We start from the raw sequence: 26,374 nt of genomic DNA, 5'->3' as shown, positions 1-26,374 counted from the left end.
AAACAATCTTTATACAGTCAGTTGCCATGTTGCCACAAAGATCGTGCTGTGGAAGATCTTCCAAGCAGTCAGATGCTGATGCAAATCAGTTTACCTCTGCTGCCGTGACCTTTTAGCACTCAGATGGAGTCAACCCTTCTTCAATGTACTGTCGTAGTCCTTTGTTGCAGCAAAGTATGTATGTCTCGAGCCACCAGGGTTTAAAATGTTCTCAAAGCATGAAGGAATTTAATATCTACCTGTAAAATTCAGTGCAGTCTACTGCAAGAAATAGGAACAATTTCATCCTGTTGAACACGCATCCTCAGAGAGATGTAATGCCAGGGTGAAGATTCATAACGGGCTACGAAGCGAAGCCGAGCAGTATCTCCAGTAGCAGCGCATCCCTCCTCGATGAACTTAATGCATTCTATGCTCGGTTCGAGCAGGAAACCAACGATCCGCTGTTGAGTCTCCCACCAGCCCATAACTCATCCATACCCACCATCACAGCTTCCAAAGTCAGATCGGCCTTCCTGAAGGTGAACCCACGGAAGGCGACGGATCCGGACAGGATCCCTGGTCATGCAGTCCGAGCCTGCATGGACCAGCTGGCGGATGTGTTTGTGGACATCTTTAACCTGTCTCAACTCCGCACAGAGGTCCCCACCTGCTTCAAGAAGACCACCATCACACCAGTGCCAAAGAAGTACCAGACAACGTGCCTTAATGACTACCATCCAGTGGTGCTGATCTTGGCTCCTCACTCTGCAACTGGATCCTCGACTTCCTGACTCACAGACCACAATCAGTAAGAATAAACAACAACACCTCCTCCGCAATAGTCCTCAATATCGGGGCCCCGCAAGGCTGCGTACTTAGCCCCCTACTATACTCCCTGTACACACACGACTGCGTGGCAAAATTTGGTTCCAACTCCATCTACAAGTTTTTTGACGATACAACCTTATTGGGCCGGATCTCGAATAATGACAGGTCAGGATACAGGAGAGAGATAGAGAACCTAGTGGATTGGTGCAGCGACAACAATCTATCCCTTAGTGCCAGCAAAACTAAAGAGCTGGTCATTGACTTCAGGAAGCAAAGTACTGTCAGCATCAACAGTGGTGATGGTTAGCAGCTTCAAATTCCTAAGGGTGCACATCACCAAAAATCAGTCCTGGTCCACCCACGTTGATGCTACCACCAAGAAAGCACAACAGCGCCTATACTTCCTCAGGAAACATAAGGAAATTCGGCATGTACACATTAACTCTTACCAACTTTTGCAGATGCACCATAGAGAGCATCCTATCAGGCTGCATCACAACCTGGTATGGCAACTGCTCGGCCCAAGGCCGCAAGATACTTCAGAGAGTCGTGAACACAGCCCAGTCCACCACACAAACCTGCCTCCCATCCATTGACTGCATCTACACCTCCCGCTGCCTCGGGAAAGCGGGCAGCATAATCAAAGACCCCTCCCACCCGGCTTACTCACCCTTCCAACTTGATCTATCGGGCAGGAGATACAAAAGTCTGAGAACACGCATGAACAGACTCAAAAACAGCCTCTTCCTCGCTGTTACCAGACTCCTAAACGACCCTCTTGTGGACTGACCTGATTAACACTACACCCCTGTATGCTTCACCCGAGGCCGGTGTTTATGTAGTTATATTATGTAACTTGTGTTGCCCTATTATGTATTTTCTTTTTCTCTTCTTTTCATGTACTTAATGATCTGGTGATCTGCTTGCAGAAAAATACTTTTTCACTGTACCTTGGTACACGTGACAACAAACCAATCCAATCCAAAATTCTGTTCAGCTCAAGGTTGCTACTTTGCTTTTTCGAAAAATTAATGGGCGCGATTCTCCGAGCCCCGCGCCGGGCTGGAGAATCGCTGCAACCGCGCCACGACACCCCGACGCCGGCGCGCGATTCTCCGAGGTGCGGAGAATCAGCGCCATTTGCGCCGGCAGGTTTGGCGCGGTCCTGGCCGCGGGCCGCTGGAATCTGCGGGGCCGCTGATTCTCCGGCCCGGATGGGCCGAGCGGCCGCTCCGACACGACAGAGTCCTGCCGGCGCCGTTCACCCCTGGTCGCTGCCGGCGGGATCTCTGCGGGAACGTTCGGGGGGCGGCCTGTGGGGGGTGGGAGGGGGCTCCTTCACAGGGGGGGGCACCGATGAGGTCTGGCCCGCAATCGGGGCCCACCGATCAGCCGGCCGGCCTCTCCCCCCCGCCCCCGGGCCTACTTCCTGGCGAGGCTGGCCCCTGAACACCAACCCCATGTTGGGTCGGGGCCGGCGCGCTTAAGAAGTTCCCTGCGCATGCGCAGGATGACGCAGCCCAACTGAGCAGGATTGAGCTGCTCCAACTGCGCAAGCGTGGGTTGGCGCGGCGCCCATTTGGCACCGCATAAGGAGGCTGGAGCGGCGTGAACCGCTGCAGCGCTGTAGGGGGCCAGAATAGGTTGTGCCTGGGCCCTGTTCGCGCCGTCGTGAAACGCGACGGTGTTCACGACAACGCGAACACTTGGCCTTAATGTCGGAGAATCACGTCCAGCAAGTTTGATATTTTGTCACCACTCTGTTTGATCATTTACAAAACAGACAAGTTCATTCTGGGAGATCGAAGAGAAGGATCAAGGTGCAAGGTTGTGAAGAGTGGAAGAGAAGATGGAATGTAAACTTGTTTTGGGTACCTGTGAGAAATGGGTTTGTCTAGTAGATTTACATTCATTATGTTTGAGTGGAGGGTGAAGGGGGCTTTGGATTCGCTATCACCCATATTTTTCTGAATGATTAAGCAAACCAGATAGTAGTGTCAGCCTTTGTTCGGTAGTCGGTGTGCACGTTTTGGTTTCAAAACCCGGTCCAGGCCTTGAGCACTTTAGTGCAGTACCAAAGGAGTGCTGCACTGTCAATGTTACCGTCTTTTTGATGAGGCATTAAACTGAGGCCTTGTCTGACCTCAAACGTGGACATAAAAGATTCCATTGTAGAAAATGATGGGACTTCTCCCTGCTGCTCTGAGCAACGTTAGACCCTTGACTAAGATCCAAAACAGATGATCTGGTGATTTATTTCATCGCTGTTTGTGGAAGCTTCCTATGTGCAAGGTTGAAGCTCTGTTTCTTACGTCACAAAAGTGAATACACTTCAAAAGTTTAAAATGAGAAAAAATGTTGTTTGCCTGTTGTTGCGAATCTTTTTTTCCACTAAGATTCTGTGGCTAGGCAGCACGGAGGCGCAGTGGGTTAGCCCTGCAGCCTCATGGCGCCGAGGTCCCAGGTTCGATCCCGGCTCTGGGTCACTGTCTGTGTGGAGTTTGCACATTCTCCCTGTGTTTGCGTGGGTTTCACCCCCACAACCTAAAGATGTGCAGGGTAAGTGGATTGGCCATGCAAAATTGCCCCTTAATTGGAAAAAATGAATTTGGTACTCTCAGTTTAAAAAAAAAAGAAGATTCTGTGGCTAAGACCTGACCAAGTGTTTTCTTTTTTTACAGGAAGCGTATACAGAGAGTGTACTGGAAATGGAACATGGGCCCCTCGAATCAATTACTCCCACTGTGAGCCCATCTTAGGTGAAAATGTGAGTCTGGTCTGCCCACTATAAAATAGCACCGGTAATTGTGTAGCACTGCCTTTAGTCTCAACCTATATGTGTCTGTTTACCTGTGAGGGGGTGCATATCCCTCCTTTCATTTTATTTTCCAGACCATCTAAAGGCCATGGGCCAACATGTATCAAAAAGGAGGGTGTTGGGTGTTCCCCTTCCAATGTTGAACTAATCCACGCTTGAACTGACTGCTAACTGAAGAGGAATCAATGCTTCCCCCCCCCACCATGTTTGCCCGACCCCCAATGTTCCCAGCTCTCAATGCAGAAATGCTGAGATTGAAAATCATTTAAAGGAACTAGGAATTACCAGACAAAAAAAGACCAGAGTCCATCGAGTTTCCCTTCTCCCGTTTTGGTTGTTCCATGATACAAAAATGAAGTTGTTGACTAATTATTTTACTCCATCTCTGTCAGTCAGCCTGCAGCTACAGACTTGATATGAGAGAAGCCTCTGTCTAGGAGAGCTTTGTAAACCATCGGGCTAAAACCTTCTTCCCAAGCATGCTGCACTTGCTACATGTCGTATTTCAAATGACTCATATGCTGTATTCCAAAGTATTGTTTTCCAGAAGAAATCTACCTAATGATGTAAATCGTTCATGAGTAGGTCTGCCATTCAAAAGAAAAGTTGAACGATTGGGAAATACTGTTCAGACTTGCAAGTTATCTTGCTTCCATGAATTAGTTGTAGGTGTTTGTGTGGGCCTGAGATGAAGTCTCTTGAGCGCCAAAAATTTTCAATAGTTATTAAAAATGAGATAGCCACAGCCTTGAACAAATCTTTGCTCATCGGAACACACACAGCATCAAATCCTGGTTTATTTATAGTATTAGCTGCAATATAGAGTGGAATTTTATAAGACCCTCTGGGAGAGCAGACGCAATGGGAGATCGTAAAATCAGGCCGTGTGGGGAGGTGGGGGGGGGGGGGGGGGGTGCTATGCCCATCCTCTCCCTGGTTTTGCTGATATTTTACCTCTGGAGGAGGAGAAACCAGGCGGTTAACAGACTTCTGGGCCAATTGAGGCCTTGAAGTGGCCAATTAATGACGTTTTGAGTGCCTCCTCCCACCACTGTTGATATTTTACCTGGCAGCCTTGGACTGGGGGTGTGTGGTCTTCCTATTTGGGCATCATAAGCAGAATGGAGGTCCACCCCCTCCAAACCCCTATACTCCCCTTTCCATTGTGTTCCCTGAACCGACCTGGCCAGGGCCTATCAAACTGGTCCCAGTGAAACTACCTGGCACCCCCTTCCCCTCCCCACCCCCCATCTCTGTGGCTTGTTCCAGCAACAGTCATCTTTGGGGACTAGATGCAGTTCCAACAGTGGCCACCACTCCCATTGGTGTTGTTGGGGGCAGAAAGCTGCCAGCTAATTGGCTGGGGCTTCCTGACCAAGCAGTGGCAGGCTCAGCCTCAAATTTTAAGCCTGGTTGGGAGGGGGGGGGGGGGGGGAGGGTGTATGAATTTTAATCTGCAAATCATCAACCAGATTCAGGTCAGGTAGGAAGGGATAAAATCTGAAAAATCTAGGGCCCGATTTAATCGGAAAAAAATCTATGTCCGGGTTTGGGCACATGTATCTTAGTGGTACACCCGGATATTCAACTTAATTTCTTGCTGGCGAAACTGGCACGAAAGGCTCCTCACAGATCCGGGAGCCATTTTGTCTGGCTGTTCTGAGTTTTTCACTCAGACACCCCCCTCTCCCAGACCTCCTTGTCCCCATTCCCGACCCCCTCCCCAACATCAGAGACTCCTTGGAACATCCCCTCTCCTCCCCCAACCTGGTAAGGCCCCCCGGGCCCGATCCCTGGCAGTGTCAAGCTGGCACTGGCACCCAGGTTACCAGGGAGCCAGGCTGGCAGTGCCAAGGTTCCTGGCTGCCATAGAGTCCCAGGGTGCCACCCTGCCCTTCCCCTGACCATCCGGGGTTACTAATAGCCTGGGAGACATCTAGGTGCCAGTACGACTGGTCCAGATTTATGGAAACCAGTATGAAATGGCGCCCTGGCGAGGTCTTCCAGGCGCGGCCATGAGGTCTGGCGCAGGGAGAATCCCGTGAATGCATATTTAAATGAGCCTAATAGCTGACTTAAATATGCTAATCTGGATCACGCCTAGTGAGGGCGAGATCCAGATTGCGACCACCAGGCCCTCAACTGATTCTCTCCTCACCCCCAGACCAACAGCCCTCAGATTCTCTTTAGTAACAATCACTTACCCATCAACAGCTTCCCGGTTTTTCCCACCATTAGTTCTCTGATTGGCAGCCCACCTAATTGACACCCTCTTCCTTTGGCAGCCCCCTCTCCCCAGGATTGCATTCCCTATGGGTCAGATAAGTAAAAGTCAGCCTGAAGCATTTGGTTTGATATGTCCCAATGACAGGAAAGGCCCTACTTAAGTGCAGGTCCTTTTGGTAATTTTTCAGATAAGGAATGTGAAGTTGTTGGCACTAATGGATTCAGGAGATGCTTGGATGTGTTATGTTGAGAAAATGGAATTAAGGGGCGTCATTCTCCGACCCCCCGCCGGGTCGGAGAATGGCCGTTGGCCGCCGTGAATCCCGCCCCCGCCCCCGCCCCCGCCGAAGTCTCCGGTACCGGAGATTGGGTGGGGGCGGGAATCGGGCCGCGCCGGTTGGCGGGACCCCCCCCCGCTGGATTCTCCGGCCCGGATGGGCCGAAGTCCCGCCCAGAAATTGCCTGTCCCGCCGGCGTAAATCAAACCAGGTATTTACCGGCGGGACCAGGCGGTGTGGGCGGGCTCCGGGGTCCTGGGGGTGGGGCGCGGGGCGATCTGACCCCGGGGGGTGCCCCCACGGTGGCCTGGCCCGCGATCGGGGCCCACCGATCCGTGGGCGGGCCTGTGCCGTGGGGGCACTCTTTCCTTTCCGCCTCCGCCACGGCCTCCACCATGGCGGAGGCGGAAGAGACTCTCCCCACTGCGCATGCGCGGGAAACTGACAGCGGCCGCTGACGCTCCCGCGCATGCGCCGGGAAACTGACAGCGGCCGCTGACTCTCCCGCGCATGCGCCGCATTTCCGCGCCAGCTGGCGGGGCAACAAACGCCATTTCCGCCAGCTGGTGGGGCGGAAATCCCTCCGGCGTCGGCCTAGCCGCTCACTGTTGGGGCTAGGCCGCCAAAGATGCGGAGCATTCCGCACCTTTGGGCCGGCGCGATGCCCGTCTGATTGGCGCCATCTTTGGCGCCAGTCGGCGGACATCGCGCCGTTGGGGGAGAATTTCGCCCAAGGTGTTTGGCAGAAATGTTGATCTGAAATTTCCTTCTGCTCTCTCACTCGTCCAAAGATGTGCAGGTTAGGTGAATTGGCCATTCTAAATTGCCGTTAGTGTCCAGGGACGTACAGGTTAGGTTATGGGGATAGGACATGGGAGTTGGCCTAGGTAGGGTGCACATTCAGAGGATCGGTGTATACTTGATGGGCGAATGCCCTCTTTCTACACTGTCGGAGTTATATGATTCTAACCTCAGCAGAACGTCAGTCCTGGGAGCAGCAACGTAAATGGCCTTTGACACTATTTCTGTTGACATACAAGTAGCCCTGCAAAAATGTTATTGTATTATTTTTATCTTGTCATAATTGGGTATTAACCTGTGTATTTATACATGTAGGTTATAATGAACTTGAAAAAGTGAGTACTTTGCAATTTAATAATGTCAGTAAATTGTGACTTTGTGACTGTAGAGTTAAAACTATTCAGCTATTATTAACGTCACGGATACTTTACCACCAAATACTATTAAGATTAAATGACATTTAGATTATTGAGTTGCTTAAGGAAACTTTTGTTTGTTCTTGCTGCCATCTTTCATCAGCTTCCAGTAAGCCTACTACTGGAGGGACTGGTTTAGCACAGGGCTAAATCGCTGGCTTTGAAAGCAGACTAAGGCAGGCCAGCAGCACGGTTCAATTCCTGTACCAGCCTCCCCGAACAGGTGCCGGAATGTGGCGACTAGGGGCTTTTCACAGTAACTTCATTTGAAGCCTACTTGTGACAATAAGCGATATTCATTTTCACATAAGACTGATGAATTTTCCTGCCAGTTCCCATTTCAGCAGCATATGATTGTTACTGCTTCTTAATATTCAACGTTGTTGAATAGACAAAAAAAAAAGAGGTTGTGTAGACTGGGACTGTACTCGTTGGAATTTAGAAGGATGCGGGGAATCTTAGAGATACATATAAAATTATGAAGGGAATGGATAGGATAGATGCGGGGAGGTTGTTTCCACGAGCGGGTGAAAGCAGAACTAGGGGGCATAGCCTCACAATAAGGGGAAGTAGATTTAGGACTGAACATAGGAGGAACCTCTTCACCCAAAGGGCTGTGAATCTATGGAATTCCTTGTCCAGTGAAGCAGTTGAGGCTCCTTCATTAAATGTTTTCAAGATAAAGATAGATAGTTTTTTGAAGAATAAAGGAATAAAGCTGTTCGGGCGGGAAAGTGGAGCTGAGTCCACAAAAGATCAGCCATTATATCATTGAATGGCTGAGCAGGCTTGAAGGGCCAGATGGCCTACTCCTGCTCCTAGTTCTTATGTTCTTATGTTGTGTTACAGATAGCACTAAATCACTGCCCATCTGGAAACAGAAATATGTTTTTGATAGACGCGGTAGCGTATTCCTCAACTTCAGTTTTGGAATGATCCAATTTTCTACTAATAAGCCCACAGCAAACTCGAAATGGGATGAACTCAAAGGGTTAGTTTATTTGCACTCATTCAAAATGTGGGAGGAGGATTCTTTGCATTCATACAGTGAAAGGATAGAGGAAATAAAGATTTACAGTGCAGAGATCACAGGGAAAATAAATATTGATTCATGTGGGTTCCAGAGTCCAGAATCAAAGACCAATGAGTCAGACCTTCACAGAGGTCAGCGAGTTGAAAACTAATGATGTATAATTCCCTTTTCCGGTGGGGTTGACTTCACTCGATAAGATAGAGTCTCAGAAGTGTTCAGTCTTATCATAGAATTTACAGTGCAGAAGGAGGCCATTCAGCCCATCGAGTCTGCACCGGCTCTTGGAAAGAGCACCCTACCCAAGTTCAACACCGCCACCCAATCCCCATAACCCAGTAACCCCACCCAACACTAAGGGCAATTTTGGACACTAAGGGCAATTTATCATGGCCAATCCACCTAACCTGCACATCTTTGGACTGTGGGAGGAAACCGGAGCACCTGGAGGAAACCCACGCACACATAGGGAGGATGTGCAGACTCCGCACAGACAGTGACCCAAGCCGAATTGAACCTGGGACCCTGGAGCTGTGAATCAATTGTGCTATCCACAAGGCTACCGTGCTGCCCAGGCAATGGCACAGAATTGCCTGCAGAAGCAGTGTAGACGGGACCAGGTATCCAACCTGGGCAAGAGCTCCTTTTCTGCAAGGTTGCTAGTAAGATGGTAAAATAAAAAGACTGAGACTTTGCAGTTCAACAAGGCTGATTCCACAAGCCTGGGGCCCATGTCACATGCCCACCTCTCCACACTGTCTCTGACAAAGGACATGTATCTCTTGCCTGCGTTCCTGAGAATGTTAAACGCCTCAACCATTAAGAACTGAACAACAGGTTATGGGGCCCCTTGTGTTAGCAGGTGTTTGTTGGTCAGCTTGGGATATGAAACACAGATGACCTTTGCATAGATGTCGGAGTCTGGTCTGCCCAGCTCAGCGCACAGTGGGTCAATATGGGCTCTTCGGGGATAATGATGTGTGGGTTTCTCTGCCTGAAGTGGCAATTAGCTGTCAATTAACTGAAAGTCTCAGTAGGTGAGATATAGATTGTGTGATGATTTAGGAATTTGGTTCAGGTGGGAATTCGGTGCAGAAGGACAAGGAGGTGCTCCCTTTCTACTTTCTTTTATTCTCCAGTGGTTGGTGGGTTTCATGCTTTCTGTCCAAGCTAGGTGAGTGCAAATTTCTGTAAATTTAGCTCTGTAAATTGTTAACTAGTTGACTAAGTAAATAAATAAGATTTGACAGAAATGGCAGGGCTGATGATGTACAGCACGTGAGAATCTGTGGAATGCATTGCAATCCTGGTCAACCATACCTGCAGAAAATGTCCGCAGCTTAGACAATTATGGCCTTGAGTTATGATGGTCAGGAAGTTCAGAAAAGGGGGTGGCTCTGTTAATTAACAATGTTATTAGCACATTAAGAGGGATGACATAAATTCAGCAAATTAGGATGTAGAAGCAGTTTGGACAGAGATGAGAAATGATAAAGGAAAGGAGTCCCATGTGGTGTGGTGTGATCCCTTAACAGTAACCACATAGTAGGGTGGGGTATAACTGAAGAAATAATAGGAGCTTGTCAGAAAGGTACAGCAATAATCACAGGAGACTTTAATTTAAGGGGCTGTTTAGCACAGGGCTAAATCGCTGGCTTTGAAAGCAGACCAAGGCAGGCCCACAGCACGGTTCAATTCCCGTAACAGCCTCCCTGAACAGGCACCGGAATGTGGCGACTAGGGGCTTTTCACAGTAACTTCATTGAAGCCTACTTGTGACAAGCGATTTTCATTTCATTTCATTTCATTTTCACACAGACTGGAAAAAACAGATGGACAAAGGTAGCCGAGATGAGGAATTCACAGAATGTTTTCGGAATAGTTTCTTAGAAAGACCTGTTTTGGCGTCAACCAGAGAGAAGGCTCTAAGCAGCCAGAGAGCAGGCTGCACTGCAGCCAGAGGGCAGGCTGCACTGCAACCAGAGGAGAATAATTTAATCACCTCAAAGTGATGGCACTCGCAACAAGAATATGATAATTTTGCATTCAATTTGAGGGAGAGAAGAGTGGGTCTAATACAAGTATATTAAATTTGAATAAGGGCAATTATGAGGGCATGAATTTGCCGATGACACAAACATAGGTGGGAAAATAAATTGTGAAGAGGAAGTAAGGAGGTTGGAAATGGTGAAAGATTGGAGTGATTCTGTGATGCAGAGGGATCTGTGTCCGAGTGCATAAGCCACAAAAGCCACAGCAAATAATTAGGAAAGCTAATGGAATGTTATTCTTTATTGTGAGGAGAATTGAATACAAAAGTAGAGAGGCAATGCTTCAGTTATACAGAACATTGGTGAGGCCCCGGGTGGAATTTTACAGCCCCGTCAGGTGATGATGCAGCTGTACAAAACTTTGGTAAGGCCACATTTGGAGTACTGTGTACAGTTCTGGTCGCCTCATTTTAGGAAGGATGTGGAAGCTCTGGAAAAGGTGCAAAGAAGATTTACCAGGATGTTGCCTGGAATGGAGAGTAGGTCTTACGAGGAAAGGTTGAGGGTGCTAGGCCTTTTCTCATTAGAGCGGAGAAGGATGAGGGGCGACTTGATAGAGGTTTATAAGATGATCAGGGGAATAGATAGAGTAGACAGTCAGAGACTTTTTCCCCAGGTGGAACACACCATTACAAGGGGACATAAATTTAAGGTGAAAGGTGGAAGATATAGGAGGGATATCAGAGGTAGGTTCTTTACCCAGAGAGTAGTGGGGGCATGGAATGCACTGCCTGTGGAAGTAGTTGAGTCGGAAACATTAGTGACCTTCAAGCAGCTGTTGGATAGGTACATGGATTACGGGAAAATGATATAGTGTAGATTTATTTGTTCTTAAGGGCAGCACGGTAGCATTGTGGATAGCACAATTGCTTCACAGATCCATGGTCCCAGGTTCGATTCCGGCTTGGGTCATTGTCTGTGCGGAGTCTGCACGTCCTCCCCGTGTCTGCGTGGGTTTCCTCCGGGTGCTCCGGTTTCCTCCCACAATCCAAAGATGTGCGGGTTAGGTGAATTGGCCAATGATAAATTGCCCTTAATGTCCAAATTGCCCTTGGTGTTGGGTGGAGGTGTTGAGTTTGGGTGGGGTGCTCTTTCCAGGAGCTGGTGCAGACTCAGGGGGCCGAATGGCCTCCTTCTGCACTGTGGATTCAATGATAATCTATGATTAATCTAGGACAAAGGTTCGGCACAACATCGTGGGCCGAAGGGCCTGTTCTGTGCTGTATTTTCTATGTTCTATGTTCTATGTCATGGCGGCTGTGGGGCTGGAAAATGCAGTGAGCCATTCAAAACCCGGTAGGACTTCGGTATGACTAAAATATCTCGGTGGTGGGAGGGGCCATGAAACTCCCCTTCCCCACATCGGGAGTATTGTTTTCAGTATTGGCCTCCTTATTTAAGAAAGGCAATCAATGTGTTGGAAGTTCAGGGAAGGTTTACGAGACCAATACCTAGGTTTGCAAAACTGAAGAACTAAGGGCCTCTGCTTAACAAAAGGGGTTTGTCCATTTAATACAGTGATGAGAAATATTTTCTCTGAGGATCGCGAAACTTTGGAAATCTCTTCCTCAAGAGTCGTTAAATATTTTTAAGCATAGGAAGATAGATTCTTGATATGCAAAGGGGTGAAAGGTTATTGGGGGGAGGTAAGAACATGGAATTGTGCTTACAATCAGATCAGGGATCACTTTATTGAATGGACGAGAGGCTCAAGGAGCCAAGTGGCCTACTTTGATGCCCTTGTGCATCAGTCGCTAATGTAAGTGTGTAGGTACTGCGGCCGTAAACAAGGCAAATGGTATGTTGGCCTTCATAGCGAGAGGACTTGAGTATAGGAATAGGAATGTTTTATGACAATTGTATCGGGCATTGGCGAGGCCGCACCTGGAGGACTGTGTGCAGTTTTGGTGTCCTTATCTGAGGAAGGATGTTCTTGCTTTGGAGCGAGTGCAGCGAAGGTTTACCAGACTGATTACTGGGATGGCGGGACTGTCATATGAGTAGAGACTAAGTCAGTTAGGATTAGATCCATTGGATTTTAGAAGAGTGAGAGGGGATCTAACAGAAACTAATAAAATTCAAACAGGATTAGACAGGATACATTCAGAAAGAATGCTCCCGATGGTGGGGGAACTGGTGGTCATAGTTTGAGGATAAGGGGTAATATGTTTAGGACTGAGGTGAGGAGACATTTCTTCACCCAGAGAGTGGTGAATCCTTTAGTTGAGGCCAAAACTTTGTGTAATTTCAAAAAGGAATTTGATATAGCTCTTGGGGCTAAAGGGATCAAGGGATATGGGGGGAAGGCGGGATCAGGGTATTGAACGTGATGATCAGCCATGATCATAATGAAAGGCAGAGCAGGCCTGAAGGACCAAATTGTCTTATCCTGCTTCTATTTTCTATATGTTGATGTTTCCTGCTAATGTTCTGACCATTCCTGATCCTCCCAAGTGTCGGCTTGGCCTCGTTAGTGGCAAGCTTACCTCTGAATCAACAAGGTTTTTTGGTTCCATTTTTACTCTCAGCTGAAGCGTTACTGTGTCAATAAGGCAGAATCGTGTTGTTAGAGTTGCTCTTTTTAAGTTGCGATGGAAAATTAAGATGCCATACAACTAGTCACCTAGATGTAAGTAATCGCATGGAACAAGCAGCAGCAGCATTCTGGCTGATTTTCGGCCCTCAAACAACAAGACCAGAAACAGAACAACTGGTCAGTTATTCATTCAGCTGCTGTATCTGTGAGCTGACTGGTTTAGATATCTAACAAAAGTCATTTATTTCATTTCAAAAGTAATCCATCACTTTAGCCACAAGAAGAAGAAGAACTGTTGTGATTACGTATCTGTTACCATTGTAAATATAACATTTCAATATGTATGTACGCTGTAAGAGTCCTTCCTGCTATTTCCTTTGTTCCCATTTCTTTTATTCTATTTTTAATAGTTTTGGTCTGTGGACCTACGTGACTTTAAGAAGAAGGCTCGCAGTTTAAACAGCCTGCTTGCCAGGGCACCGTGTTCCCAGGTTTGGTATTTGGGAGAGAAGAAGCCAGACTCTTGGGCACCGAGTGGATCTTTGTAGTCGATTTGATTGGCTAACTGGCAACCAGGGACAATGTTTAGCCTGAAAATGGTCAGTGATTGGTTCCTGAGTGATGTTTTCTGAGAGAATTTAGCAGAGTGTTTAGACCTTGAAAGTTTGTTTTATTCATTTACGGGAGGTGGGCTTGCTGGTTAGGCCAGCATTCATTACCCATTCCCATTTGCCCTTCAGAAGGTGGTGGTGAGTTGCCTTCTTGAACTGCTGCAGTGGAGGCACACCCGCAGTGCTGTTAGGGAGGGAGTTCCAGGATTTTGATTGAGCAACAGTGAAGGATTGGCGATATCTTACTCAGTTGGGATGGTGAGTGACTTGGAGGGGTACCTCCATCTGGTGGGGTTCCCAAGTATCTGCTGCTCTTGTCCTTCTAGACGGTAGTGATCGTGGGTTTGGAAGGTGCTGCCAAAGAAACCTTGGCGAGTTCCTACAATGCATTTTGTTGAGGTACACGTGGCTGCCACTGTTCAGTGGTGGTGAAGGGATAGAATGTTTGTGGAAGGGGTGCGTTTTCCTGGATGGTGTCGAGCTTCTTGAGTGTTCTTGGAGCTGCACTCACCCAGGAAAGTGGGGTGTATTTTATTACACTCCTGATTTGTGCCTTGTAGATGGTGGAAAGGCTTTGGGGGGGGCGGGGGGGGGGGGGGGGGTCAGGAGGTGAGCTACTCGCCAGAGGATTCCAGTTAGTCCAGTTCAGTTTCTGATCAGTGGTAACTCCCAGGATGTTAATTTGTGGGGGATTCAGCGATGGTGATGCCATTGAATGTAAGGGGCGATGGTTAGATTGTTTCTTGAAGGAGATGGTCATTGCCTGGCACTTGTCAGAACTCTCTCCTGCTTGTAAAAAAGGTTGCTCTATTGAGCTGAAAGCAGTGAGTGCCCAGCACATCCTTTTCTATGAACCTGAAATCATGCTAAGTCTGCAGAGAAAGTAAACAATCTTGCCAGAGGAAACAACCTCAAACTTAGAAGGAAGAAGTACCAAAGCGAAAGCCTGAACTTCAGAAAGACATTGACTGGAAGTCATCCAAGTGCATCAAAGATTCTTATCCTTTCATTTTTATTAATATTTTCTTTCCCTTTCCACCACACCTTCCACTCATGCGTGTGTGTGTGTCTGTGTATGTAAAGAATGAAAGGGATAGTAGATAGTTACATTTTTTGTCCGTTTAATTAATTAATACTATACATAATAAAAGGTTACTCGTGTTTTAAAGCTACAAACATGGTAACTGGAGCTTACATGGCTCAACAAAGGAACTTGGGTATTTTAAATAAGTTAATTTCACCTGTGTTGCAACTCTTCTGCATCAAGTGCGGTTGGAATTGACGACTCAGGGCGCCGTATCATAGCTTGGGGGTTCATCCAGGATCTTTGGAAGGGTAGATAGCAACGATTTGGGATACAGTATATATTAATGAGGTATCAGGTTTGTAATTGCATCACAGGATCACTCTGGAAGCTGCTAAAGCCTTTCTTCAGTTGGAGGACTTGCTTTTGGTTTATTTACAAGAAAAAGACAAGTTAATTGAATTGGAAAGTGAATTAAAAGTAGAGGTGCTGGTTAAAGCTAAGAAGGCAGAGGTATACGATTTATTAGTTGCATTGGATTTGTTTCTATTGTCACGTGTACTGAAGTACAGTGAAAAGTATTGTTCTGTGGACAGTCCAAACAGATCGTTCCATATATGAAGAAAACATAGGAAATACATAAATACACAATGTAAATACATAAACACAGGCATCGGGTGAAGCATACGGAGTGTAGTACTACTCAGTAGAGAAAATGCGTGGAGAGATCAGTTCAGTCCATAAGAGGGTCATTCAGGAGTCTGGTAACAGTGCTGCAGAAACTGTTTTTGAACCTGTTAGTGCGTGTTCTCAGACTGTATTCTCTGCCTGGTGGAAGAAGTTGGAAGAGAGAATAACCCGGTTAGGAGAGATCTTTGATTATGCTGCCTGCTTTTCCAAGGAATGGGAGGTGTAGACAGAGTCAACGGATGGGAGACGGGTACACGTGATGGCCTGGGCTGTGTTCATGACTCTCTGTAGTTAATTACGGTCTTGGGCCGAGCAGTTGCTATACCAGGCTGTGATGCAGCCAGATAGGATGCTTTCTATGGTGCATCTGTAAAATTTGGTAAGAGTCAATGTAGACATTTTGGATTCTGTTTGTCACAGGTACCGAGGTACAGTGAAAAGTATTTTTCTGCGAACAGCTCAACACATCAGCAAGTACATGAGAAGAAAAAAAAGTAAGAGAAAATACATAATAGGGAGAAAACAATGGTTAGTAATAATGTTAGTCATAGGATTAAATTTCAAAAGATTAGAACGATTATAAGATAAGTAAAAAGAGGATCTGTTAGGGAGAGCTCGCAGAGAGATGCCACGCTCCGGCGCCAACTTGCTTCACCTTCATCTTGCTTCACACCAAATTCCCTTAGTTTCCAAGGGAGTATAGGAGCTGTTGTCATAGCATCGACGTAGGTGGACCAGGACAGATTGTTGGTGATAATAATAATCTTTATTGTCACAAATAGGCTTACATTAACACTGCAATGAAGTTACTGTGAAAAGCCCCTAGTCAACACATTCCGGCGCCTGTTCGGGTACACGGAGGGAGAATTCAGAATGTCCAAATTACCTAACAACACGTCTTTCGTGGGAGGAAACCGGGGCACCCGGAGGAAACCCACACAGACACAGGGAGAACGTGCAGACTCCACACAGGCAGTGACCCAAGCCGGGAATTGAACATGGCACCCTGGTACTGTGAAGCAACAGTTTTCATAGAATTTACAGTGCAGAAGGAGGCCATTCGGCCCATCGAGTCTGCACCGGCTCTTGGAAAGAGCACCCCACCCAAGGTCCACACCTCCACCCTATCCCCATAACCCAGTAACCCCACCATACACTAAGGGCAATTTTGGACACTATGGGCAATTTAGCATGGCCAATCCACCTAACCCGCACATCTTTGGACTGTGGGAGGAAACCGGAGCACCCGGAGGAAACCCACGCACACACGGGGAGGATGTGCAGACTCCGCACAGACAGTGACCCAAGCCGGAATCGAACCTGGGACCCTGGAGCTGTGAAGCATTTGTGCTATCCACAATGCTGCCGTGCTGCCCCACTATACGCACATCTAGGAATTTGAAGCAGTCAACCATCTCTACCTCGGCACCATTGATGCTGACTGGGGTGTGTACAATACTTTGCTTCCTGAAGTCAATGACCAGCTCTTTAGTTGTGCTGATGTTGAGGGAGGAATTGTTGTCATTACACCATGCCACTAGCTTGTCTATCTCCCTCTGGTACTCTGACTCATCGTTGTTCGAGAACTGACCACTACGGTCATGCCACCAGCAAACTTATAGTTGAGTGTTTGGATCTGTTAGAACCACAGGAGGGCCCACGAGCAAATAGTCCAGGTAGTGTGGCATCAGAAGCCATTAATTGGTCACTTAATGACCTTAACTCAGGCACGGGTGGGTTTCCCATCCGAAGCTTTGCCCACCCCAGTGCAAAATCACTGTGTGGCTGGGGCAGGTGGTAACCTGGAGGAGTTTTCCACTCCGCTACCCACCGAGGGAGAGCTTAAAATTCAAGCCAAGGTTTTGTGGCATAAGAAGCGTAGAAAACTGATGGACTTCATGAATTTCCATTTCCAGACACATCCTCTTTATTTTACTCTTTCGAATTGTGCCAAAAAATATACTGTTGTTGCTGTGCTGACCCAGCATTGTGCTTAAGGAACTTGTTTATAGAAGTGCCTGAGTACTTTGCAGATAAAGACTGAATGTCAGACTCCACAGGCGTTTTTTTCTTTGTTTCCCTCATTGAGATACAATTGGCGAATCACTAATGAGTTCTGGCAAGTCGGCAGACAAAGTAAAAACAGGAGAGACAAAAAGCTTCACATTTAAAAAAAAATTGAAATGTCTTCAGAAAAAAAACATTTGTAATTTCAATAGATCTACCAGACCAAAAAATATAGGACTCAGGAAAGTGAAAACTAGAAGATGATAACTGAAAATAGAAAGTAATAAGAGAAACAAGGCTAGATTTTGAGGCCCATCTGGGATCAGGAATGGAGGTGGATGGGACCCAAAAATAATGACGTCGGCCAGCATGATAGTTTCCCAATGCTACTTGGGGCACAAGCCATTTTAGAGGAGATGGGTTTGGGACTGGCAAAACAACAAGCTTGCGTGAGGTGAGCAGCCTATTAGGCTCTTCAAGAGCTTTGTTAACAGCAATTCAAGGGGGCCGACTAGAATTTTTAGATTGTCACCCAGTTTACCAAATGTTTTTTTAAAAATTAATCTACAGGATGTGGGCGTCGATGGTTAGGCCTGAATTAATTGCCATTCTAGTTGCCCTTCAGAAGGTGGTGGTGAGCTGCCTTCTTGAACTGCTGCAGTCTTTGAGGTGTAGGTACACCCACTGTGCTGTTAGGGAAGGAGGTCCAGGATTTTGACCCAGCGACAGTGAAGGAACAGCAATATATTTCCAAGTCATGCTGGTGAGTGACTTGGAGGGAGACCTCCAGATGGTGGGATTCCCAGGTATCTGCTGCTCTTGTCCTTCTAGATGACAGTGGTCGTGGGTTTGGAAGGTGCTGTCTAAGCAACCTCGGTGACTTACTGCAGTGCATCGTGTAGATGGTACACACAGCTGCCACTGTTGTTCGGTAGTGGAGGGTTTACATGTTTGTGGAAGGGGGAGCAATCAAGCAAGCTGCTTTGACCTGGATGGTGTCAAGCTTCTGAATCTCATGGACGTGGCCTTGCATCAGCTCTGGGATAACCTTGTCCAGAGGCAAGGGATCTGACTGGGACTCAGCAGAATCTAGGGATTCAGCAGACCTCTAGACTGCTGACTCTCCTGGATGTTCCTGCCTGCACCTGATGTGCACCAGCAACTGTTTGGTGCTCACCAGATTGTGCCCCAGGAGCCTGTCCACTAATGTCGCCCATCGAGGTGTGTGTCTCTGTGCTGGTTGAAGTGGGGGTGATAGCTGTGGCCTCTCGCCGATGGCCTCCTCGGAGCTCTTCTCCGAAGTTTTCTCTTGGATGGCGGGGGAGCAGGGGAACGACTCTGGATGGCCAGGCCCCATCAGATGCAGCTCCTGCGAGAGAATGGACATGTGGTCAGTGAGAGAGAAGGATCATTTTGTTTGACATGAACAACTCAAGACAGGTCATCTGGGTGAATGCGAGTGGATCCTCACCTCTGTGGTGCAGCCCAACCTCTGTTGGTGACTGCTCTCTCCTCGATCAACCCCGCAATTTCCATGGCCCATTCCTCATAAGGGGTGAGGACTTGGATCTCTGCTACTCCGCCTCCCATTTTTGCCCTTTACTCTTATTATGGGTTATCTTCTCCTGCGGGGACAAAGAGAGGGCTTTGTGAGCCGCGCTCTTGATGGGTCGGCGGGGGGGAGGGGGGGGTGGCATTTGTGGGCACCGTAACTGGACATGAAATGGTTGTGCTGTTGGGTGCCATTGGGTGCTGAGGAGCAAGTTCGAAAGTCGAGTGTGGGGCGATTGCGAGGTGTCAGCCAGTGATTTGTGGAGGCGGTTGCAGGCAGAACTGAGGCCAGGAGAGGTTGTAATTTACCTTGCAGCTTGTTGGAGGTCGTTGGTCTTCTTTCTACGTTATACGGCAGTCTTGGTGGTCATGCTGCCCACACCGACAGCCGCTGCTCCCCAGGCGGTATTGGCGACCCTGCTGCTGGTCCTCCGACCCTCAGGGGAACAGGGTGTCCCTTCTCGCATCTACAGCACTGAGAAGCCTTGTCAGGTCGGCATCCCCAAAGCGATAAGCAGTTCTGCCCGCTGCCATGTTTGTGTGTTGACTGGAGTGAGTGATGAGGGAGCGCTTAAATGCATCTCCTCCTTGTTAGCGTCGAGATGCTGAGGCACTAACCTGGCGAATCTGACGGCGAGACAGCCAGTAATGGTGAGAAATGAAAATCCCGAGGGGCTCATTTCCAGCACTGAGCGCCGATAAATATAGGTGGCAATCTCGCCAATGCGGTTGTTGAGAAACACCCCATATTTACGCCCAAAATGGAACTTAGAAATGTTTCCATTAAATTGCACCCAATGAGATAGACAATGCCATGGGAACACCAGAAAATGGATAGGAAAAGCATCAAGGAAATATTCTGAAACATACGGGATGAATAATCTATTGGACAAAGGAGAGTGATGTGATTTAAGAAGTTATGTCATTTTAAGCTTTGAATCAGGAAACACCTCAGAGAGTTGTCCTAATAGCTTTCCTATAAGACCTCATTACACTCCAAGCCTATGCACAGATCAGGCAGTGTAGCATCACCTAAAAGTAGAATCAGTGTTCACCCATTGCTACACATTTTATTATCTGCTTGAGTGAATTTTTCATTGTAATGAATCAAACTGAAAAGAGATGATTGCATTTTTATCATATCTGGTTAGCTGAGCCTGAATAGTGCATTTGAGCATATGTTGGTATTCCCACTGCTGCAACTAAGCACTGGTACTGTGCTTTAAATACTAAATTACAACAGTGGCTACACTTCAAATACTTTATTGACTGTAAAGTGCTTTGAGACAGCCTCGGGTTGCAATTGGCGCTACCCAAATTCAAATTCTTTCTTTTGTGAAGTATGAAACTCAAACCATAGAGAAACAATGCACTAAGATTAGGTTCAGGAATAGAGAAGCCATTTTCTGCAGTTAGAAATTTATCGAGGTGATCAAGGCCGCATTTGACTGAGTTTGGCATCAAGGAGCCCGAGCAAAACTTGGTGAGTTTCTGCAGTGCATCTTGTAGATGGTACACATGGCTGTCAGCAACTTAGACAGCACCTTCCCAACCCACAAATGCTACCACCTGGAAGGAAAGGGCCACAGATGCATTGGGGGGACACTACCACCTGGAAGTGTCCCCCACCCCACTGCCAAGTCACACATCATCCTGCCTTGGAAATATATCGCCGTTCCCTCATTGTTGCTGGATCAAAAACCCCTCCGACAGCACTCTCGTTGTTCCTACACCACAATGACTGCAGCGGTTCAAGAAGGCAGCTCACCACCAGCTTCTCAGGGGAATTTATGGATGGGCAATAAATGCAGCCTAGTCAGCAACACCCACATCCCATTGAATGAATTGAAAAAAAAATGTATCTCTGAGTTGCCATCCAATCAGCAGGAGCGGGCTCGATGTTGGATCCCGATGACTCCCTCTATGTCTAATAATTAAAGAGACTCCAGTCAGGCTGAAGGAGTTTGAAGTTGAAAAAACAACTAAGCAATAGGTTGGATTTCAGATGGACAAACACTGCACCTCGTTTCAGTGGTGGCTCTCCAGATATACTGCTGTGGGGTTTTAAGAAACTGAAGAGAAAGATACTGGGTGGGATTCTCTCAGCCCAGGCCGGGCCGGAGAATTGCAGGGACGGGCGCGAATCGCTCGACGCCAATCCACCGACTCTCCGGAGAGCGGCCACGCAAAGAATCCGAGTCCCACCTGCGCCGTCCACACCTCTTACCCGGCAGGACCTCAGCGTGCATGCATCCGGGGGCGGCCTGTGGGGGGGGGGGGGGGGTCCGACCCCGGGGGAGGGGACGGGGGGGGTCCCACCCCGGGTGGGGGGGGGCCTCCGCTGTGGCCTGGCCCGCGGTCAGGGCCTACCAATCGGCAGGCCGGCTTCTCGGGCTGAGGGCCTCTTTTGTTCCGCGCGGCCCCTGTAACCCTACACCATGTTGTGTCAGTGCCGGCGCGGAGAAGGGAGCCACTGTGCATGTGCGCATTTGCGCCGGTCCCACTGTGCTTGCGCACATTGGCGCCGGTCCCACTGCACATGCGCAGACCCGCGGTGCCCATCTAACGCTGGGATCGGCAGCTGGTGCAGCGTGGGTCGCTCCAGTGCCATGCTGGCCCCATGTAGGGGTCAGAATCGCTGTTCCTGAGGCCATGTTGACGCCGTCGAGAAACGCGATGGTGTCTACGACGGCATCAACACTTAGCTCAGGATCAGAGAATCCCGTCCACTATTCTCTGCCAACAAGAGAAATAAACCTACAGCAGATGGTGTGTTTGGAGGTAGTGGAGGAGGTCAGCACAATCCTGTTGTCCTGTTCCTGGAATCGGTACAGAAAGTGCTTCAATGATCGAACAGATAAGGGAAGGCGAGTGTAGAGGCACATTCAATACATCCCTCTGTGTGCTCACCCAACACACTTCACTCTGCCGGTTGAGCCCACTCCAGCAACACACTTGACATCCACATAACTTTGCAGGTGCAGCCATCCTTCGCATTCTATGCACTTCCTCAATTCGCTCTCTATCCATTTACCCTCATGATTATCCAATGTCAAGTCCCTCTGTCATGGTTACCCTTGTCAAATGCCCTTCATTCATTGAATGAACATATGTCATTACACCCACTCCTTTCCCAAGTGGCTCAGTTGGTAACACTCATGTTTCTTGGCTGAAAGGCCCTGGCTTCAAGACCCATTCCAAGCCTTTTCAGCCACAGAAGGGCCATTCACGCAGATTACATCTTGGAGTGATTGCATTGATAAAGTTGCTGTCTTGGAAACGGAAGGCTCCAGGTTCAAACCCACTCCAGGACTTACTGGCCATGGAAGAAGGATTTACGTGGAGCAAGTATTTGCACATTTTCTTTACCATTATCTCTCACAGATGGAAGGACGGAAATATCCCTCTTTACATGAGAATAGGGCATAGAACACCCCAGGGAGGGAGAGAATTGGAAGGTGCCTTTGAAACACCTCACAACTGACAATCCCTGAATGTTAGAAATCTGGAGTTAGGAAGCTCCCAGCTACCTTTAAATAAAAGGTCAGTCATCAGTCATCTTGATTTCATTTGAACAGGGAGTGAAATATAATCAGCTTCATAGTGTTAATGTGCAACATATTCACCTTGTCGGGACTAATTTGTGTGTCTTTTATCTCAGTGGCAGAAAGTTAGTGATAACGATTTATCACAGAACTCATATCGGCAGTGTGCCAGCTCCGATACTAACACTTTCTATAGTAAGACAAAAAGTTTGGTTTTTACTTGGAGACTCACACTTTTCATTTGGGCAGGAGCAGCCGATAGAGACGAGGACAGCAGTGGAGAATCTGCATCAGCTGGAACAGATGAAATATCTCGGGATTCATAGAATCCCTAGAGTGCAGAATGAGGGTATTCGGCCCATTGAGTCTGCACCAACCCTGCGAAAGACCTAGATCCACTCCCCCACCTAAACTGCACATCTCTGGACACGAAGGGGCAATTTTAACATAGCCAGTCTGCCTAACATACATATCTTTGGATTGTGGGAGGATACCAGGTCAACTGGAGGAAACCCACACAGACACAGGGAGATAAGTGCAAAATGCACACAGTCACCCAAGGCCAAAATTGAACCCGGTTCCCTGGTGCTGTGAGGCAGCAGTGCTAACCACTGTGCCACTGTGTTCCCCGTATTGGATTAGAAGAGGTGAATCATTGAGCAACAAATGTGAAACACTGACATGCTCGCAAAGTGGAATCACTAATTGTTGCAGGGAGATTAAAGGAGTCCAACTCCTTCAGAAGGTGATTTTACAGGCCATTGAGAAGATGTCCTCTTCTGTGCATAGAAGGGGCAGCACCATCGGCCATTATGTGATCCAATCAAGTGAGACTTTGCACAACTCCAACACCAATGTGCAGTCTCTGTGGGTGGAATCTTGTTGAGACGTCAGGGGTCCTGCAGGTCAGCAAGAGAGCTGGGGAGAGACCTGCTCTGCCTCTTTTCGGGAAGGCCCACTGAACCACATGCCAATCAGGTGGTGGCAAGGTCAGTGGTGGGCCTTCACCTGGGGTCAGGTCCCTGGGGGACAGAAGTTCTGCCTCGCGATGCCAGCCAATTAGCGGCCACATACCCAGTGCTCGCTCATTCTGATTGGCATGTTGGTTGCAAAGTTGAGACAACAGCTGGCACTGGTAAACAACGCATTAGACATCTGCCTGGTATATTTGTGGGCAGATTTCTAAAAGGCATCCAGAGACACAATGCGAAGAGCGCTACAGATTTGGACAGCCACTGATAACATACGGCCACCACATCGAGTAAACAGCAGATCATCTTCTAGGTGGCGAATGATGGCAGTAACATCAGACACTGTTCAGAAAAATCAGGGAAACTGAGCCTATAAATTCTGTTTTGTGAGTAGTGGCTCTGCAAGCTGTACCTCTCCACTGCTCCCCCCCCCCCCTTGCTGACCTCCCTCTCCTTAATATACCATTAACTGGTGCTTTCTCCATGGCAATGCCTCTCTTAATCAGTGCTCTCTTTTCATATAGTATAAAGTTGTTGTTTCCCCTGACATTGTTATTCTAGTGAATTGTCCTGATGAGTGCAAAATGAAAAACGTCAACAAAATGTCTTCCTTCAGCAATACTCAAGGTCTCTCCAACCAAATGACTATTCCTATTATTTTGTGGGTGGGATTTTCTGGTCCTAACCATTGCTGGAATCACCGTTTAAGGGTTGGATAATTTTGACGGACCAACAATAGGTCTGCTGGCTACAGGTGGGAGTTTCCAGCCCCAAAATCCCAGCCTTTGTGTTAAGAAGTGCTTTGTGGCTTCACCCCTGACTAGCCTAGCACTAATTTCAAGGTTATTCCCCTTGTGGATTCCCCCATTAAATGAAGTTGTTTCTCTCCAGTTACCTTATCAGCACGGTGGCACGGTGGTTAGCACTGTTGCTTCACAGCACCAGGGTCCCAGGTCCGATTCCCGGCTTGGATCACTGTCTGTGTGGATTCTGCACGTTCTCCCCGTGTGTGCATGGGTTTCTTCCGGGTGCTCCAGTAACTTCCACAAGTCTTTAAAGACGTGGGCCGGGATTCTCCGACCCCCCACCGGGTCGGAGAATCCCCGGGGGAGGCGCGAATCCCGCCCCGCGCCTGTTGCCCTATTCTCCAGCGCCGTTTTTCGGGGACTGCGGGATTCCTGCCACGCCGGTCAGGGGCCGCTGTTAGGGGCCGACAATTCTCCGGGCCCCGATAGGCCGAGTGGCCGTCCAGTTTTGGCCAGTCCCGCCGGCATGAATTACTCACCTCACGCACGACGGGACCTGGCAGGTAAGTGTGCGGGGATAGTCCTGGGGGGGGGGGATCCGACCCCGGGGGGGGTGCGGCTACGTTGGCCTGGCCCGCGACTGGGGCCTACCAATCCTGCAGGCGGACAGTTTCCGTGGGGGCCTTCTTTCCTCCGCGCCGGGCCTCTGTAGGGCTATGCCATATTGCACGGGGGCTGGCGCGGAGAAGAGAACCCCCGTGTATGCGCGGAAATACACCGGCCAATCTGCGCATGCGTGGAAATATGCCGGCCGTTCCGCTCTTGCGCAAACTCGTAACCACTCCGACGTCAACTTAGCCCCGAAAATTTGGATAATTCCTCTCTTTCGAGGGCTGTTGACGCCAGAGTGGTTGCTGCCGGTTTTCCCGCCGGCGTGAGGACTTAGTCCCCAGAAGGGAGAATCCCGCCCGTGCTGTTAGGTAATTTAAGCATTCCGAATTCTCCCTCCGTGAACCCGAACAGGCGCCGGAATGTGCCGACTAGGGGCTTTTCACTGTAATTTCATTGCAGTGTTAATGTAAGCCTACTTGTGGCAATAAAGATTATTTTTAAAAAAGCTCCTTTACTTATCTTAAATACCTTAATTCGATAATTTCTTAATCTCCTATATTTACAGGATTTCAAGTTTAACATATTCAACCGTACTCTTAGTTTGAACTTCTTAGCCTGCTGTTGTTCTGGTGAATCATTGCTGTGCCCCTCCACTTCCTGATGTGTTTTGTCCAGAAGCGAATGCCACCTAACCAGGATTTTATGTAACTTTAGCAAAACAACCATGTTTTGGTATTTCCGCTCCTTTGAGATATGCCTTTTAATTATTTTTTGCATTTGTCCAGTAACTTTTAGTGATTTCTGCAAATGGACCTCTAAATCTCTCTGCTCGGTTCCCTTCCTTTTCCCATTTAGAAAGTGCTCGGTTCTATCTTCTTGATCCTTCGGGTGATCTCACACTTCCCCACATTGAACCCCATCTCTCACAGGTTTGCCCACTCACAATCTATCAACCACCCTTTGCGATTTTCTTCTCCCACTGCTATCATTACTGTACCATTTGACTAACAGTATGGAACCGAGTCTAAGAACAAATTGTTGTCCTCTCAAAATGGGAGACCTGATGCAGCTGGTTGGATTTGGGATTTTTTGTAAGGGCCCCGAAGAATCCAGCACGAGTTTTTAAGGATACAAAATAATAACGCTTATTTACAATAACAATATATACATAACAGTAGCAGTAACTTCCCTTGCTACCTTCTCCTTCCTCCTGGTTCCTGGACTGGCCAGCTTATTTATAGTAGGAGTTTCTCCGCCCCCCTCATTGGGGAAGTTCATACTCCCGTAGGATTGTGGGATAGTCATTAGTCCCCAGCCAATCGTCAGTAGGCAGGTTATAACATCCCTCTCCCCCAAAGTCCAAGGAATCCACCATGGGCCCTGGCGAAGGAAGGCGTCGAACTCGTTTGGCCGCAGGCCGGACGCCATTTGCACGCGGCGCTGGATCAGGCGGCATATAACGAGACGGAGACCGGCGCTTCCGTGATGAACGGCGCGGTTGTACATCCACGGCCTGTGGACACAAGGATTCCCCCTCTGATTCATCCTGTGTCTCCATCTCGGAGTCAGAGTCTGCTGCCTCCGTCATGTCAGCGTCTCTGTCCCCATTCGGTCCCGTCATGACCTGCGCAGGCTTCGAGTGAGGCACCAG

At 48.3% G+C, this 26,374-nt stretch overlaps 1 protein-coding gene across 2 annotated transcripts in view; it reads left to right on the top strand.

Moving 5' to 3' along the window:
* Window positions 1-26,374, top strand: part of LOC140385748 (corticotropin-releasing factor receptor 2) — a 391,042-nt gene that overhangs the window by 226,656 nt on the left and 138,012 nt on the right. For both annotated transcript variants that reach the window (XM_072468214.1, XM_072468215.1), the window contains one exon: window positions 3,492-3,577. In XM_072468214.1, the coding sequence (XP_072324315.1) occupies window positions 3,492-3,577 (86 nt within the window). The remainder of the gene's footprint in view (window positions 1-3,491; window positions 3,578-26,374) is intronic.

This window comes from Scyliorhinus torazame, chromosome 11 (genome assembly GCF_047496885.1).
Source record: "Scyliorhinus torazame isolate Kashiwa2021f chromosome 11, sScyTor2.1, whole genome shotgun sequence".
Lineage (NCBI taxonomy): Eukaryota > Metazoa > Chordata > Chondrichthyes > Carcharhiniformes > Scyliorhinidae > Scyliorhinus > Scyliorhinus torazame.
The sequence above is the reverse complement of the archived record's forward strand: the minus strand, read 5'-3'. Positions and strand labels throughout refer to the sequence as shown.